Source organism: Prionailurus bengalensis, chromosome A1 (assembly GCF_016509475.1).
Source record: "Prionailurus bengalensis isolate Pbe53 chromosome A1, Fcat_Pben_1.1_paternal_pri, whole genome shotgun sequence".
NCBI lineage: Eukaryota > Metazoa > Chordata > Mammalia > Carnivora > Felidae > Prionailurus > Prionailurus bengalensis.
Window position 1 is genome coordinate 69,759,839 of NC_057343.1, and position 16,945 is coordinate 69,776,783.

The 16,945-nt window shown below is 37.1% G+C and overlaps 1 protein-coding gene across 2 annotated transcripts in view; it reads left to right on the forward strand.

Moving 5' to 3' along the window:
- Positions 1-16,945, forward strand: part of IPO5 (importin 5) — a 60,037-nt gene that overhangs the window by 19,386 nt on the left and 23,706 nt on the right. For both annotated transcript variants that reach the window (XM_043581946.1, XM_043581956.1), the window contains exons 4-12: positions 1,903-1,983; positions 4,869-5,061; positions 7,186-7,288; positions 8,399-8,495; positions 8,712-8,816; positions 11,024-11,146; positions 11,232-11,352; positions 13,148-13,235; positions 15,030-15,136. In XM_043581946.1, the coding sequence (XP_043437881.1) occupies positions 1,903-1,983; positions 4,869-5,061; positions 7,186-7,288; positions 8,399-8,495; positions 8,712-8,816; positions 11,024-11,146; positions 11,232-11,352; positions 13,148-13,235; positions 15,030-15,136 (1,018 nt within the window). The remainder of the gene's footprint in view (positions 1-1,902; positions 1,984-4,868; positions 5,062-7,185; positions 7,289-8,398; positions 8,496-8,711; positions 8,817-11,023; positions 11,147-11,231; positions 11,353-13,147; positions 13,236-15,029; positions 15,137-16,945) is intronic.

Here is a 16,945-nt window from a genome sequence, read left to right on the forward strand (position 1 = left end):
TAATAAAGAATTTTTTTCTGAAACTTGATTTAGACCACTGGAAATTTAACTGTTTAACATTTATGGCAGATACAGTGCATCAGGAGCTAGGCTAGATACAAAAATAAAAAGGCATTTTTATTATATACTGAGAGACTGTGTTTAAATGGAAAGGCTACACCGGTCGTTCAGTTGCATTCATAAAGATTAAGTGAGAAACCTCAAGGTACATTTCCATTTTTGCAATCATCTTATGAATATCTCTACATAAATTATCTCATTTCTGTATACATAAATTCAGACCATCTTCTCTCCTCAGCTGTGAATGCTTGTCACAGTTTTCGGCATTGTTGTATTCCTCTGTGCTTACGCGCTTGAGAGGAACTTGAGTTTATCAGAGGATTTTGAATTCTCCTCTTCCCCCCAGATGTGTTCTTTCATTGAGATATGTTTGAGAAGTTTGAAAACTGTGCAGCACTGCATAAACAGAACTGACTGGTTGGTGGAGTCAGGCCCCAGGAGCAAAACCCAGAAACAACATTCGGTGCAGGGGAGATTTTGAATACGGTTGGCCTCAGGAAACCAGAGTTCTCTCCAGCATTTATTGTATTTGACCTTGGGCAGGTCATTTAACTTCTGAGCCTTTATTTCAGTATCTGTCAATATCTCAGGGATGCCACAGAGCGCTTAATAGAAGTTATGAGGTAGATGTACATTTGGGGAGACCCTGTTTTCCCACCCTTTTCCTTGTCACTTCTGTCCAGAGGAACTAGGTAGGTTATAGGGGTAGTGGCTATTAGAGAGTAGACAAGTGAAGAGTTGTCTTTGGGAGAACAATTCTATATTTCAAATAATGATTTTTTTTCCACAGTAAAAGACTACTATTACAGAATTCTTTATTTTATTTTATTTTTTTAATGTTTGTTTTTGAGAGAGAGAGAGACAGAGCGTATTTTAATGTTTATTTTTGAGAGAGGGAGACACAGAATCCAAAGCAGGCTCCAGGCTCTGAGCTGTCAGCACACAGCCTGATGTGGGGCTCGAACTCATGGACCGCGAGATTATGACCTGAGCCAAAGTCGGACGCTTAACCGACAGAGCCACCCAGATGCCCCTGTTATAGAATTCTTAGAATACATGCACATGAATCTATACTTCTCTTTAGCTTTTGTAGACAATATATACTTAGATCTTATATTTTGATCTACTCTGACAATCTTTTAATTGGTGTCAACTTTTTATTGTTAACCAATTTGCTCATTTTACATTATTCATGGAGAAGGGAAGCAGTGCCCCGAGTCAGAAAACTAGATTTCTAGAATATTAAAACAGTATTAAAGAAATTATGTTAAAATCTCCTGGCCAAATTTCTCCTGGCCATATTCATTTATTTGTGTATATAATATGGTTTTAGTATAATCCCTCTCTCAAAAGAAGAATTTGAATGCTTTCTTCCCTTTCTTGGATTTACTTCATCTAAGGTATGTTTCTGGTAGTTTGTAAGTAGTGGTAACATAAACCAATTCTACGTCATCTGATCTAGAAAATGTTGACAAGATAAGTAGTTTTCCATGATGTAAAGGGATACTGGGTAAGCACTTGCTTTACAGCATGGTGGCTCAGGTCACATTTAAGAATTTTTTGGCCCTCATAGGCCTTGAGTTTTGTTATTCACAGAAGCAAAAGTTAGGAAAATATGCACTTACATTAGAAAAATCTAAGAGCTAAATGTAGAAAGGAGCTTGAAAGTCACTCCCTGGACATCCTCTCTTTCCTTACCAGGAGAAAATTTTAACACCAGACCTAGATTACATGACTTCGTATGCACAGACCTTTCCCAGTCTTATTTCATTTTTTTTCACTGGTGTGCTCGTGAAGTTTTTGAACATCTTCTAACCTTTAATGTTTTTCTTTTCCCTGAAGGAAACCTACGAGAATATCCCAGGCCAGTCAAAGATCACATTCCTCTTACAAGCCATCAGAAATACAACAGCTGCTGAGGAGGTACTATTTTAATATTTGAGGATATGACATTCTTACAAAACAAAATACAAAGTTGGGTATTAGATGGTGGTCCATGTGGGTAATGAGAACTGGTGATTACTGCATAGATGGTACCAGAACTTTGAACTTATATTTGCGAAAAGCTACTTTGCAGTTACATTTTTTTTTTAAGTATTCTATTAAATAATTTCTCTTTTCCATGTCAGATGATGTGTTCAGGATATTTGAGTTAATACTTTTTATTTTACATAAAAATTTATTAAATTTAAGTGATTTCTGTGGTTATAAAAAATATTTCTTCCTTGAAACCATCCTAAAGGAGGAAATTTAATTCATTCGTTGTTTTAATATGTTGCCAGATGTTTCTGAAAAAATATGTTTTCTCTGTCTTTAAAATTCTTATGCTTATTATAATCATCCCTAGGTGGTGAATAAGATGTGTTAAAGATGTTTAGGAACAAAGAGACACTTTGTTGAATCCTTTATAAACTGGTTTTTAGCAAATGACCTGATGACTGTACCAAATTCAAATGTGTTTTTCTTACTGGTTTTATATGCATAAGCAGCTGATTTTTTTTTCTTGCCCAAAGTAATATCCTTACATATATTGAACGTTAAGTGAATATTTTATTTATTTCAGAGAAGGTGTCAAAATATCCAAGTCTAGAAAACTAATCCCACCTATGAAACATGGAATTTAGAATGTGTAAAGTGAGGGGTGTTCTAGCTGGCTTGTTGATAGAGCATGCGACTCCTGATCTCAGGATCATGAGTTCGAACCCCACATTGGGAATAGAGGTTACTTTCAAAAAATAAAAAAGTGACAGAATTTGTAAAGTGAGACTTTTGCTAATATTAAAACATGATGGAAACAAAGCCACACTAAATTTCTACATACTGTTACACGTGACTTCTTGTAGTCAGTCGGTTTAAATTGGCAATTTAATGTTCTGTGGTATTACTTAAAAACAGTATGAAAGTACCCCAGTTTGTTTTTTTTAATTTTTCTTTTCAATGTTTATTTATTTTTGAAGGAAAGAGACAGAGTGTGAGTGGGGGAGGGGCAGAGAGAGGGAGACACAGAATCTGAAACGGGCTCCAGGCTCTGAACTGTCAGCACAGAGCCTGACATGGGGCTCGAACTCACAAACTGTGAGATTGTGACCTGAGCTGAAGTCGGTCGCTTAATCAACTGAGCCACCTGGGTGCCCTGAAAGTGCCCCAGTTTTTAAAAATAGATGACTGGGGTGCCTGGGTGGCTCAGTCGGTTGAGCGTCCAACTTGGGTTCGGGTCATGATCTCATGGTTCGTGAGTTTGAGCCCTGCGTCAGGCTCTGTGCTGACAGCTCAGAGCCTGGAGCCTGTTTAGGATTCTGTGTCTCCCTCTGTCTCTCTGACCCTCCCCCGTTCATGCTCTGTCTCTCTCTGTCTCAAAAGTAAATATACGTTAAAATAATTAATTAATTAATTAATTAATTAAAATAGATGACAAAAGGTGCTTCTTCACCTTTGTAATATATCCTTTAATTCCAAATGAATGTTAAAATATGAAGAATAAACATAAAGTAACAAATCTCTAGAAACAATTGGCTATTTTAATTCTTAAAAATTGAATCAAGTTAATTATGAAACACATTTTAAAGCCAAGAGTAAATAATACTAAAACTGTCGAATTTTACTTTTAAAAACCTACATTGAACCTGTTTTAAATCTTGAATTAGATGATGATTATGAACTAGCCTCAGTGTCTTCATTATGGCTTCATTGTTTTCAGTGTGTGAGAACTGCACAAATTTTAGGCACTTCTACAGGGATTTTAACCATTTTGAACCCTTTCTAGAGCATTGAAATTTCTTTAAAAGTTTGCTGTTTGCCAAAATTGAAATAAGATACAGGGCCACCTGGGTGGCTCAGTCCTTTAAGCATCCAACTTGGGCTCAGGTCATAATCTCACAGTTTGTGGGTTCAAGAGCCTGCTTCAGATTCTGTGTCTCCCTCTCTGTCTCTGCCCCTCCCTTGCTCACTCTCTGTCTCTGTCTCTCTCTCTCAAAAATAAACAAACATTAAAAAAATTTTTTTTAAGTAAAAAAAAGATTCAGTGAAAAATAACTTCAGGAAAAAATTGGCACATTTTATTTGTATAGCTTAACTTTTTTTTGTTGGTCATAGTCCCAAAGTAATTATAGTGATAATGAGTAGCCCATGAAAAATTGGGTTTAATAGTTTTAATGGGTTATTTATTTAGTATGATAAAATTTTAGAATGATTTTTTTCTTGACTCATTATAATCTAAAGGAATATCATACAAAAAACGCCAAACTTAAATATAGTCTACAGATTTTTAATTGGGATAAGAATGTACACATTGATATTGATTAGCACTTGTAGGCATTAGGAACTTGTAATGTTTGCTTGAATGAAGCATAAAGATAAATGGATTTGATAGCATGTTATCAAAGGTTAATGAAAGGGCTGTGATACAGTGAGATAAGGCCAGGCTAGATTAGGTATACTGGAATGAGAAGTAGGACAAGAGCATTCTAGAGTTTGCAGTTTATGTTAATACTTATTTTTCTTCAAAAAATCTATTAAAAATAGCAATTAAAGATAAGTTTACCATTGCTAAGGTATATTTTTTATTTGTGATCTGATGTGTTCAGGGCTTTTCCTTACTTATTAACAAAAAGAGCTTTTGGGTAGCATGTCAGTACAGTAGACTAATGTGATTAGAGAGAGTTTTATGTATTTTATCTTTTTTAAAAAGAATCTCGCAAAGTGCTTTAGAAATGAATTGTAAAATACACCCATGGTGGAGTGAATGTAGTTTGTTAAAAATTGTTTCTCTTAAAAGATACCAAGTTCTTAACCATGCTCTCCATTTATAGGCTAGACAAATGGCTGCCGTTCTCCTAAGACGTCTTTTGTCCTCTGCATTTGATGAAGTCTATCCAACTCTTCCTTCTGATGTTCAGACTGCCATCAAGAGTGAGCTACTGATGATTATTCAAATGGAAACCCAGTCTAGCATGAGGAAAAAAATCTGTGATATTGCTGCAGAACTGGCCAGGAATTTAATAGGTGTGTATGCAAATACATTCATTATTACGTTTTGGAAGAAAATGAGTATATTCTTCCCTTTTTTTTTTTTTTCTAAAGTGGAGTCTTTTTAAAATTTTTTTAAAAATGTTTATGTATTTATTTTTGAGAGAGTTGGGGAGGAGCAGAGAGAGAAGGAGACAGAATCCCAAGCAGGTTCCACTCTGCCAGCGTAGGGCCTGAACCCACAAACTGTGAGATTATGACCTAAGCTGAAATCAAGAATCAGACACTTAACTGACTGAGCCACCTAGGCGCCCCTGGTGGAGTCTTTTTAAAGGAAGATTTATAAGTACCTGAGTACCATTTATTCTGTTCAAAATGAGAGTGATTATGGATTCTGCATTTAGAGCCAAACAATCCGACGTTTTGAAGTGCAGTCATAATACTTACCTGTTGGTTTTCAGAGCATCTGTGTGGAGAAATAATTTTCTAGTTTGCCTGAAAATTAATCAGTTTTAGGGGCGCCTGGGTGGCGCAGTCGGTTAAGCGTCCGACTTCAGCCAGGTCACGATCTCGCGATCCGTGAGTTCAAGCCCCACGTCAGGCTCTGGGCTGATGGCTCAGAGCCTGGAGCCTGTTTCCGATTCTGTGTCTCCCTCTCTCTCTGCCCCTCCCCCGTTGATGCTCTGTCTCTCTCTGTCCCAAAAATAAATAAACGTTGAAAAAAAAAAAATAATCAGTTTTATTCCCCCCTAATCTGTTAATTTTTGAAAGCACAGTCTAATTTATAACCCGTTTTGTAGATTAAACTTGCCAACAGAAGTAAAAATCAGTGGACTCCAGGAGATTGGGTGTTACATCTGTATGATAATAAATTTTGCAATAGGCTATTATACCACTATACTGTATACCTTCTAAAATACCCGAAAGTATTTTTAAATGATGAAATAAAAAGAAAATCTCTAAAAATGCACTTTGCCAACAGTCAAACCTTTTTTGGTCACACTAAAAACATTAATAATGTAATTGAATATGCTTTGTTTTTTTTTGGGAGGTTCATAGATGTGATTGTAAACTTCATTTAGGCAGCATTTTTAAAGGTTGAAAAGGATACCTCACTAAGATAAGATTTTTTAATCTCCACTACCAGGAATGTAGAAATTCATGTTCAAGTCAGCTTACAGATATCAACTGATTCCTTAAAACAGGAAATGTGTTGGGGTGCCTGGGCAGCTCAGTCGGTTAAGCGTCTGACTTCAGTTCAGGTCATAATCTCACAGTTCATGAGTTCAAGCCCTGCATCAGGCTGTCTGCTGTCAATACAGAGCCTGATTTGGATCCTCTATCTCCCTCTCTCTGTCCCTCCCCTGCTTGCTCTCCCTCTCTCTCTGTCAAAAAAAATATTTTTAAAAAGTAGGAAATGTGCTAAATTTTTTATTTTAAATAAGTTCAAACCCCACTGAAACTCTTAATTTTGAATTTTTAAAAAATATTTATTTATTTTGAGAGAGAAAGAACGTGACCTGGGGAGAGGCAGAGAGAGAGAGAAAGAAGGAGGGAGAAAATCCCAAGCAGGCTCCACATTGTCAGGCAGAGCCCAACATTGGGCTTGATCTCACCAACTGTGAGATCATGACCTGAGCTGAAATCAAGAGTTGGGACACTTAACCCACTGAGCCACCAGGTGCCCCTTAATTTTGAAAAAAAGAAAGAAAAGGCTGGTGAACCCCCATTGTTTTCTGGGTCTTCTGTGACCAAACTTTATAAATTGACATCATTTCTAATTCAAAGTCACTTAATAATGGAAATGTTTCAAAGTGCTGTCCACAATGATTTTTTTTAAACCATGATTTCATTCCCTTCCACCCATAAGCATGATCTTTATGTTAAAAGGACTGACTTAAGGGTGTTTCTTTTAATGCCAGCTCTTTAGAAAATAAGCACTGCCAGTATCTGTGCTTATGCAACCCAGATGCACAGTTGCTGTTTACAAGATTAGAATGCCATGTTTATGGTTAAAGGACCTAATTTTATTAGGACGTTTTAAAAATGTGACATTTTCTACTACTAACATACTTTGAGGCTTGTGAAATGAAAGGATTCACCCTTCATTCTTTGAAGTTTTGACTTACATACTTTATGCCTGGATTTCTTTACTTTTAGATGAGGACGGCAACAACCAGTGGCCCGAAGGTTTGAAGTTCCTTTTTGATTCAGTCAGCTCTCAAAACATGGGACTGCGGGAAGCTGCCCTTCACATTTTCTGGTACATACATTGATCTTATTTTCCTGAAAAACTTAAGTGTCATGAATGTACAAAGCACATTTTAACGGATGTTTTAGTCTGGCTTTTGAGACTTAAATAATGCCTTTAGATGAGCTATTTGTGATGGAAATAAATTGAAAAAACACAAAGCTTTTAATTTCATATTATATTCCTTTTTGTGCACAGCGGTTGTCTGCAATTTATTTTCTATTCTTTGGCTTTTATGATTCCAAACAAGATGGTTTCTTTTCCCTTTTTTGGAGATCGACACAGTATTAAATATATCTTTTAGAAAGCTACTTTAATGATGAAATCTTGAAGAAGAAAGAAAAGGCTGGTGAACCCCCATTGTTTTCTGGGTCTTCTATGACCAAACTTCATAAAAATACATTATTTTAATAAAATCCTATATATTTACAAGCAAATGGTCTCAGTTTAGAATTAAATTGCACTAAGAAAACTTTGTCTGGTGTTATCATACAGTTCTACATTAAAAATATAGTTGGATTTATAACGTATCAAGATTGTATACTTGTTAAGAAATGAGATACACCTTGAATATCAGAAGCGGATAAGGGTAGACATTATACCGTCTTCTACTTAATTTGTCAAATGGATCTCATTTGTGTCGGTAACCCGGGGTAGAGAATTAATTGCAAGTATTGAATATACTTGTTAGCTACATTTAAAGTAGAGCAGAATCGGGACTCCCTGGGTCACTGACTGAGCCCAGGCACAGATTGTCAGGTAGCTCTGTGACTGCAGCTACCGTCTGCAGCCTTGTGTTTGCTTTTGTCCTGCACTCCAGGTCAGCTTTCTACAGGGACAAGAGTGATAAGGATCAAGTACAGGGCTGGATGGGCTGCTGAGTAGTGTGTGCACACCTGGGTCACCTCTGCATCCAGCATAATCCTCTCTGCTAATGTTTGTTGCCATTCGCCCAACCCCCAAAGAGGATTACTTGGAAGATGGATGGATGGTGTTCAGCCATCAGGGTTAATGCACACTTAAGTCAGGCTGATGTTTAAGGTTAGATTAGAACATGAGATGTTCTAGCTCACACCTTACTGAAATATGTCATTTTGAAAGAGTACTTTGGATCTTTTTTAGGAACTTTCCTGGAATTTTTGGGAACCAACAGCAGCACTATTTAGACGTTATCAAACGGATGTTAGTTCAGTGTATGCAAGATCAGGAACATCCATCGGTAAATAATTTCAATTCCACTAGTATTAACACCTAATTTAATATAACATTTAACTTGTGAACGGGATTTATGTATTTGGAGATTATCTTTAGTTTTAATACTGCAAAATAGAAGTACTGGTTTTACTGATGAAAAATTTCATCTTGAGTAAGAAATCTTGACCTTGCATCCATCAGTAATTTCTCATGCTTGACGTTTTTTCTGTTTTCGTATTAGATCAGGACATTATCTGCTAGAGCTACAGCTGCATTTATACTTGCAAATGAGCATAATGTTGCTCTATTCAAACATTTTGCAGACTTGTTACCCGGATTCTTACAGGTAAGAAAACGGTATGAAATAAGTGAAAATTATATCCTTTTTTGGTTTTCTGTGGTTTCAAATTCTTACCAGAATTCTCGAATGCTTTCATTTATTCAATCAAGTCATTGGCTACTGTGTGCTAGCACTAGGCACTAGAGGGGATCTCTGTCCCCATTGAACTAGATCTCTTGTCTTTCGTAGACTCTTAATCTCTTAAAATACCTAGGTTAGGGTTTCTAAAGTTTTCTATGATGCATGATACAAGTAATTTGTTAAGTAATTACATAGGTTATTGCCACTGAATCAACCAAAAAAAACCTATGAAATTTAATGCCCATTTTACATAAGGAGAAACTAAAGAGGGGAGGATAAGAAACTTGCCCAAGGTCACAGTGTCAGTAAGTGATGGAACCGTGATTTAAACCCAAATCAGACCGAAGTCCTTACTCTTAACCCCAGGGCTTATGATAGTTTGTACTATAAATAGTTTATGGTTAATTGTCACTATTGGATCCTAAGGGTGTTATTATTTTAGGGATACCATCTGCCTCAATCAGAGCATAAAATATGATTGGGTAAGTTAGAACAATTATTGTCAACCTTGTTAGACCCAGATTTTCTAACTTTGCATATTCCATTTTGAAATATTGAAATGCACAGGTAATGTACATATATATATGCACAAAGTTTAAAAATAAAATTATATTGCCCTAAGTTAAAATACAAAGAAGAAATAAGAAGAAAGTAATATGCAATAAAATGGGATGCTTTTCGATATATAAATGGTAGGGCATGACTACAATGAAAGACATAGTAAACTAGGTGTTTTTTATTTTATTTATTTTTTTAGAGTATGTGCGGTTGGGGAAGAGGGGCAGCAGGGGAGCAGGGTGAGAATCTCAAGCAGGTTCCACACTCAGCATAGAACCCAGTGCAGGGCTTGATCCCACCACCCTGGGATAATGACCTGAGCCTAAATCAAGAGTTAGATGCTCAACCGACTGAGTCTCCCAGGCATCCCCAGACTAGGTGATTTTTAAGTGATCTATACAAACTCAGTAGCTAAACATGTGGACTGATAGATATCATTGGCAAGGCCAACACCACAAATGCTGTTATTATTGATGATTTGATTTCCAGAAATGGTAAAGTTCTGGACAAAACTATGTATTTATTCTAGATTTATACAATGTTTACTTTTGGGGGTGGGGGGAATCATGGTACATTAAAACCAGACAAAATCTAATTGTGACTTAGGTTTTAGGTTCAGATCATTATAAATGAGTTTTTCATTTTTAGAAGTATCTGACATTATCATGTGAGATGCATGGTAAGAACGTCCTGTGAGTTCCTCGTAAGTATTTGTGTCACAGATGCAGACGTCTAGCAACCTGGTTTTGGCCCTTCCTGAGTCATTGTGACAACCAAGAAAACTCCTGGGAGAAATAGTGTCCTGTTGAAAACCACCAGGTTAGAGAGGATTCAGAAGAGCTAAAATTGAAAAATCCTGTGTGAATTGTACATGATTCAGAGTAATTTTGTAGGATTTAGTAGAAACTTTTCTCTCAGTGCTATCAAATTGAAAAGATAGTTTAGGTCAATGACAAAAAATATTAACTTTTCCATTCTATCGTTTCAGTCGTTTATTACCTAAAAATTTTGAGTTACTCACTGTTGAAGTCTAATCTCAGATTTTTCTTCCCTTGAATTTAGAGTAAGTTAAAATGTTAGCCAAAACTTCTAGGAGTTGTCACTCTTAAATAGTCAGTGGTTGATACAGAATGTATATTTAAATACCACAGTGAGCTAACTCAATGTCATAGAGAAATAAGTTGAGTAATATTGGACACTTGAAATGTATCCTAGGGCCTAGTATTTATTGTATGTCTGAAAAAGACTAGGATGTGGATGTTGGAGGGCAGAGGAAAGGGATTCCTTCTAGTTATGAAAAGAATTCTTTGACAGCCTCAAGTTTGTTGTGCTGCATGCTATAATTCTGAACTAGATTTAAATCTTTGTATGTTTCTAGTTGACAGTCAAAAGGAAGGTGTACATGTGACTGTAGGTAAAATTTCATCATACAGATTGCTAAGTTATTATTTAGTGAAAAATACTCTTTGATAATGCCACTTTGTTGTCTGCTTTTTACTGTTTTGGCAGTGAGGCATCTATAAAGTGACTCTTGAACCCAGACCTTTTTTCCTTGTCTATTTTATTTTTTCCAGGCTGTGAATGACTCATGCTACCAGAATGACGATTCTGTCTTAAAGTCCCTTGTTGAGATTGCAGATACCGTTCCAAAGTATTTGCGTCCTCATTTAGAAGCTACTTTACAGCTAAGTCTAAAGGTAAATTAAATACTTCAGTAAATGTTCTGTTTATTATTTTCAATGAATAAACTACGAAATGTGTACAAATACATCTTCTTTGTAGTTGTGTGGAGACACCAGCCTCAATAATATGCAACGCCAGCTCGCCCTTGAAGTAATCGTGACCCTCTCTGAGACTGCAGCTGCTATGTTAAGAAAACATACCAATATTGTTGCACAGACTAGTAAGTCAAAGATCTTTAAATAATTTGTGTTCATGTGGAAAAACTCTTCAGTGAATTTGCTGAGAATTGTGTAAGCTCATAGATTTGTTGAGAATATGATGTCCTTTCAAAACAGATGAATCTGGAGACATACATCCCTATACATATTTATGGGCATGGTGGCTATGCTGCACACATCTTGAAATCCCATAATAGGCAAGACATGTGATACCTGGAAACAAATCCAAAGACACAGAAGACCTTTATGGGGAAATTAGATAACATGTTGAAAGACTAGACTAATAGAGGAGCTAAATACCAGTTCTTCTGAAATTAATCTATAAATTAATACAATTTCAGTCAGAATCCCAATGGAGTTGGACATGATAAGATTGATCCTAAAATTCATGTAGAATAACACAGGTCCTGAAGTAGCCAAGACCATTTTGATGAGCATAGTGGAGATCTTGCCCTCTCAACTATGAAGATTTAGAATTTGTTCGTGGCACAGGTGTAGACAAGTGAATCATCTGAAACAAAAAGACCTATAAGCAGATCCACTCACATGGAAACAAAGCTGACTTGAAAAGATAGATAATTGGGGGGAAAAAAAAAAAGATAATTGATCAAAGGTCATTTCTGTGGCAAAAATATATCGCAACCTCAGATATCCTATCAACACTAATTTGGGGTGGATTAAACACCTAAATAATAGTTCATTTTTACAAGTAAATCTTGATGATTGAAAAAGATTTTTTTAAGACTGAATCACAAACCACAGATGCAAATATTGCTAAATTTGCAAATACTAAAATAATTTTTTGACCAAATACTCCGTAAGTGAAATTAAAAGATAAGCTGCAGGCTGAGGAAGAGTAGCTGCAGTGGACAGAGTCAACAAAGATTAAGTACCTAGAAAATAGATGAAGGCTAGGGAACTGGAAATTCACAGAGGAGGAATCTGAACTAGCTAATGAGTGCTGGTCAGTCTCAAATGCCAGAGTAGTTGTGGAGTCCCAAGTTGTCAGAAAGTTTGACAATACTGAGTGTTGATGAAAGGTGTTGAGCAGGCAGGACTCATACAGCTTCAGGGCACTTCACACGTTGTTGTGAAATAAGACAGTTATCCTTTTAAACTTCCTCTAGGAATGCAAATTTATGCAACCACTATGCAGAGCAGTTAGTCTTTCTTATAATATTGAAGATAACCTGTAACAGTTTCATGCCCTGAACTCACACATTTCAAAGATATGTGTATAGAAAACTCATCAAAAGAAATTTTTTAATAGGAAGAAAATTGGAAACAACCAGAATGTCCATAGATGGAATAGTGTGTTCACGTAGTGGAATACTGTGAAGTAATTAAAATAAAATCCATATGTGTTGAAAAGAAAGCAAATTGCCAAAGGTTACATGTAGTATGGTACCATTTATTGTGTAAAAACTAAAATCTTGAAATGGTGCTGTTTTTTGTATATAGGGAAATCTGTAGTTCAAGTGTAAAAACAGTTTGGGAATGAGAAGCGTCGGTTTTATTCATTGCTCACCTCTGGTGAGTAAAAGAGAGTGTGATAGGATCTAGGAAGTTTGACTTTTGTCCTTAGTGGCACTTCTTAAAAAGAACAAGGTCTAAAGCAAATGCGGCAAAAAGGTTAAAATATAGCAAATTTTGGGGGGCACAGGCAAATAATTGTTCTGTCTCTTAGAGGCAAAGTAAATCCTTCATTTTTTACTTCTTAAAATTCTTGTTCATAAATGGTGATACTGATAAAATAAAAAAGCTAGTCTTCAGGTGTGAAGTGATGATTTACTTTAGTTCCTCAGATGTTAGCAATGATGGTTGATCTTGAAGAGGACGAGGACTGGGCGAATGCAGATGAGCTAGAAGATGATGACTTTGACAGGTAATCGCATGCGCCAGAGACTGTGTGGAGGCTCCTCGACAGAACAGAGAGAGCTCCGGTAGTGACAAGAGTTTAGGGTTCCAGGGTCCATGTCTTCCCACTGTATTCTGTAATCTAAAGTTAAACTTGTCAGTTTGGAACATGGGACACTGAGGCTTTCTGTGTCAAATTTTATAAATTATATTTTATTTACTTTTAATTAAGTAGCCATCTTTCCTCCCCATTTTACTCTGAATTTTCTTCAAGATTTTTTTTTAGTGTAAGAGTATCTTAAAGTCTGTATAAAGAAGCTTTATTGTGAAAAATGCCTTTATATGCATAGACCTCACTTAGAATAGTTGTTTCCACACTGTTCCCTGCAAAATGACGTTTTCCCAATTTCATTCAATTTAACCATAGGCTAGAGACGAGATAGTGGCAAGATTTTGCACACTAGATTACTGTGACACTGGAGCTACTGTTTTACTTGTTTAGACTTCAAAGATTCCTCTGGAATTCCTGGAAAAGTCCACCAGAATCTATTTATTCACTGTCCAGTGGTGATGATGGCCTCTTCTTACACGCATGTGAGAAGTAGCACTTTAGAACTCTGTTATTTTAACTGATTCTTTCAGTGTTCCTACAGATACATTCTCAGGTAGAGTCAGAAATGGAGAGGGCATTTGAGTGATTTGTCCAGGGTTTGTATAGCCTGTCTGTAGACGAAGGTTTAATGCCAGTGTGTCATATTCTCTTTCTCAAAGAGCTGAAAGTATTGCCCTGAAAGACTGGTAGTTGGTATAAGCTACTATAACAGGAATTAGGTAAAATGAAAGACATTTGACTTACAGAATGTACAGTGCATCTCGCGGCTCAGTCCCATTATTAAAAATGACTGCTCTGGCTTAAATGCCGTTTTGAAGTATGTGAAAATAATCCTTCACTGGAAATTACCTCATAGGACTAAAGAGAAGACCAGGCTCAGATTGGGTTTCCTTTCCCTAGTTCAGTTACTGTAATGTGCTGCTGCTCCCTGGCCTTTAGTTTGCCCTGTAAAAGGCACTTACAATTATATGGCTTATGAAGCTACTTTTTCTGGGCTAGATGAGTAAGATTTTCTTATCTGTGGGTAAATAGGCCAGGAATATATTCAAGGTGAGTTTAGATATATTCTAAAAATCATTTATAGTTTCATCTTTATAGTCTCCTCTTCACTGGACAGTTGGAGATGATCCCATGACAAACTCACTACCAATCTTAGAGTTCAAAGCCAGTGCAAAAGGCTCTTATACCCAAGTTTCTTCCATTTTCAGTGAAAACACTGGAATTGAGTCTCACCGGTGCATAAATGTTAGCTATGCAGCTAGTACTCCTTTAAAAGTAGGTAAGTTCACTGCAGAGAAGGCATCCCTGAGTCTGAGCACCGCTTTCAGTGTTCTGTGTTCTGTTGATGGAGTTTGAAGGATGTATGTCTGGGAAATGAGGTAACAGGCTCTCTTGAACATGCTGCTCATACCTTTGAGTCTTGAAAGCACCAAAGCTGAGTGTTAGCCAGTGAGGGGTGTGTGCAGAAAGAGCAAAGTCTTGAAAGTTAAGATTGAGACAGGACTTTTTACATCATGACGAATGAATCATGAAAATGTTATGTGTTCTCCTTTTCTTGAGGATTTTGAACCCACAACTTCATGCATTTGAAAGACTGCTTAAATTGGTCTTTCTCAGCCTTAGTTTCATAGCATATTTAGAAATACATGTGCACAGTGCACTGTTCTTCTGTGTGTTGAACATGTTGGATAAGTTCTGGTTTGTGTGCAGCAATGCGGTTGCTGGTGAGAGTGCTCTGGACCGAATGGCCTGTGGACTTGGTGGGAAGCTGGTGCTGCCGATGATCAAGGAACACATTATGCAGATGCTCCAAAATCGTAAGCTGTGTCTCCCTCGGATGCTAGCATAGTGCATGTGGCTTTCTAAGTCTCAAACTGACAAATGCTTAGACTTCATCTTTCTTTGCCTTTTTATATCCAATGTTTAGCCTAATTTTTGTGTTATACTGATAAAATTCTATTTAGTCCTCTTTGGAACCATCCAATCTTATGCTAAAGAATGTTTTTTCCCGCGACTGCAGATACTCCATTTCCTCTGTAGAACTGGCTTCAATGCATGGGAAATAATTACAATACCAAGGAAAAACTATAGATTTTCTCCCTAGCCAGAAGTATCTAGGTTTTAATTTTTTTTTTTTTTTTTAATTTTTTTTTCAACGTTTTTTATTTATTTTTGGGACAGAGAGAGACAGAGCATGAACGGGGGAGGGTCAGAGAGAGAGGGAGACACAGAATCGGAAACAGGCTCCAGGCTCCGAGCCATCAGCCCAGAGCCTGACGCGGGGCTCGAACTCACGGACCACGAGATAGTGACCTGGCTGAAGTTGGACGCTTAACCGACTGCGCCACCCAGGCGCCCCCTAGGTTTTAATTTAAATAAGACATCGTCATTTGATGTTTAAAATATTAGCACATTTGATTCATATGATCTTCCTTAGCCACTGTCTTTTATTTTTAAAAATATATAATCAGAGGGGCGCCTGGGTGGCGCAGTCAGTTAAGCGTCCGACTTCAGCCAGGTCACGATCTCGGCGGTCCGTGAGTTCGAGCCCCGCGTCGGGCTCTGGGCTGATGGCTCGGAGCCTGGAGCCTGTTTCCTATTCTGTGTCTCCCTCTCTCTCTGCCCCTCCCCCGTTCATACTCTGTCTCTCTCTGTCCCAAAAATAAATAAAAAACGTTGAAAAAAAAAATTAAAAAAAATATATATATATATATAATCAGGGGGCGCGTAGGTGGCCCAGTTGGTTAAGTGTCCCAACTTTGGCTCAGGTTATTATCTCACGGTCTGTGAGTTCAAGCCCCACATTCGCCTCTGTGCTGACAGCTCAGAGCCTGGAGCCTGCTTCCGATTCTCTCTCTCCCTCTCTCTCTGCCCCTCCCCTGCTTGCACTCTGTCTCTCTTTGTCTCAAAAAATAAAGAAACATTAAAAAATACATGTATAATATATATATAATCAGAAGAGAAGCCACTTCTGGGGCCCCTGGGTGGCTCAATTGGTTGGGCATCCAACTCCGTTTTGGCTCCATGATCTCATGGTTTCATGGGTTCAAGCCCTGCATCAGGCTCTGTGCTGGTGGTGTGGAGCCTACTTGGGATTCTCTCTTTCCCCCTCTCTCTGCTCCTCCCCCACTCATGCTACCTCTGTCTCTCTCAAAAATAAATAAACTTTGAATAAAAAAAGAGAAGCCACTTGTATTTCTTTTATTGTTTTCATAACAAATATCTGGCCATTTGTCAGTCAGCCTCTGTACCTGTAATTTATATCTATATCAAAAATTGTTGTATACATGTTATATTTTTATGTTTTTTTAAGATTTTATTTTTAAGTAATCTCTATACCCAGTATGGGGCTTAAACTCAACAACCCTGAGATCAAAAGTTGCACATTCCACCAACTGAGCGAGCCAGGCACCCTATGCTTGACTTTTTTTAAAAATTCAAAAACAGAGATATATAGACTAAAAGTCTCTTAACTTATTAGATTTTGAGGTGGCCACTGTTAATTGTTTTCTGAGACTTTTCTTTGGCCTCCATCATGCATATATGCAGTTTTTAAAACAATGTGAACATACCATATAGATACACCATACTTAAGCTTTTACCCCAGGGTATATCATATCACCACA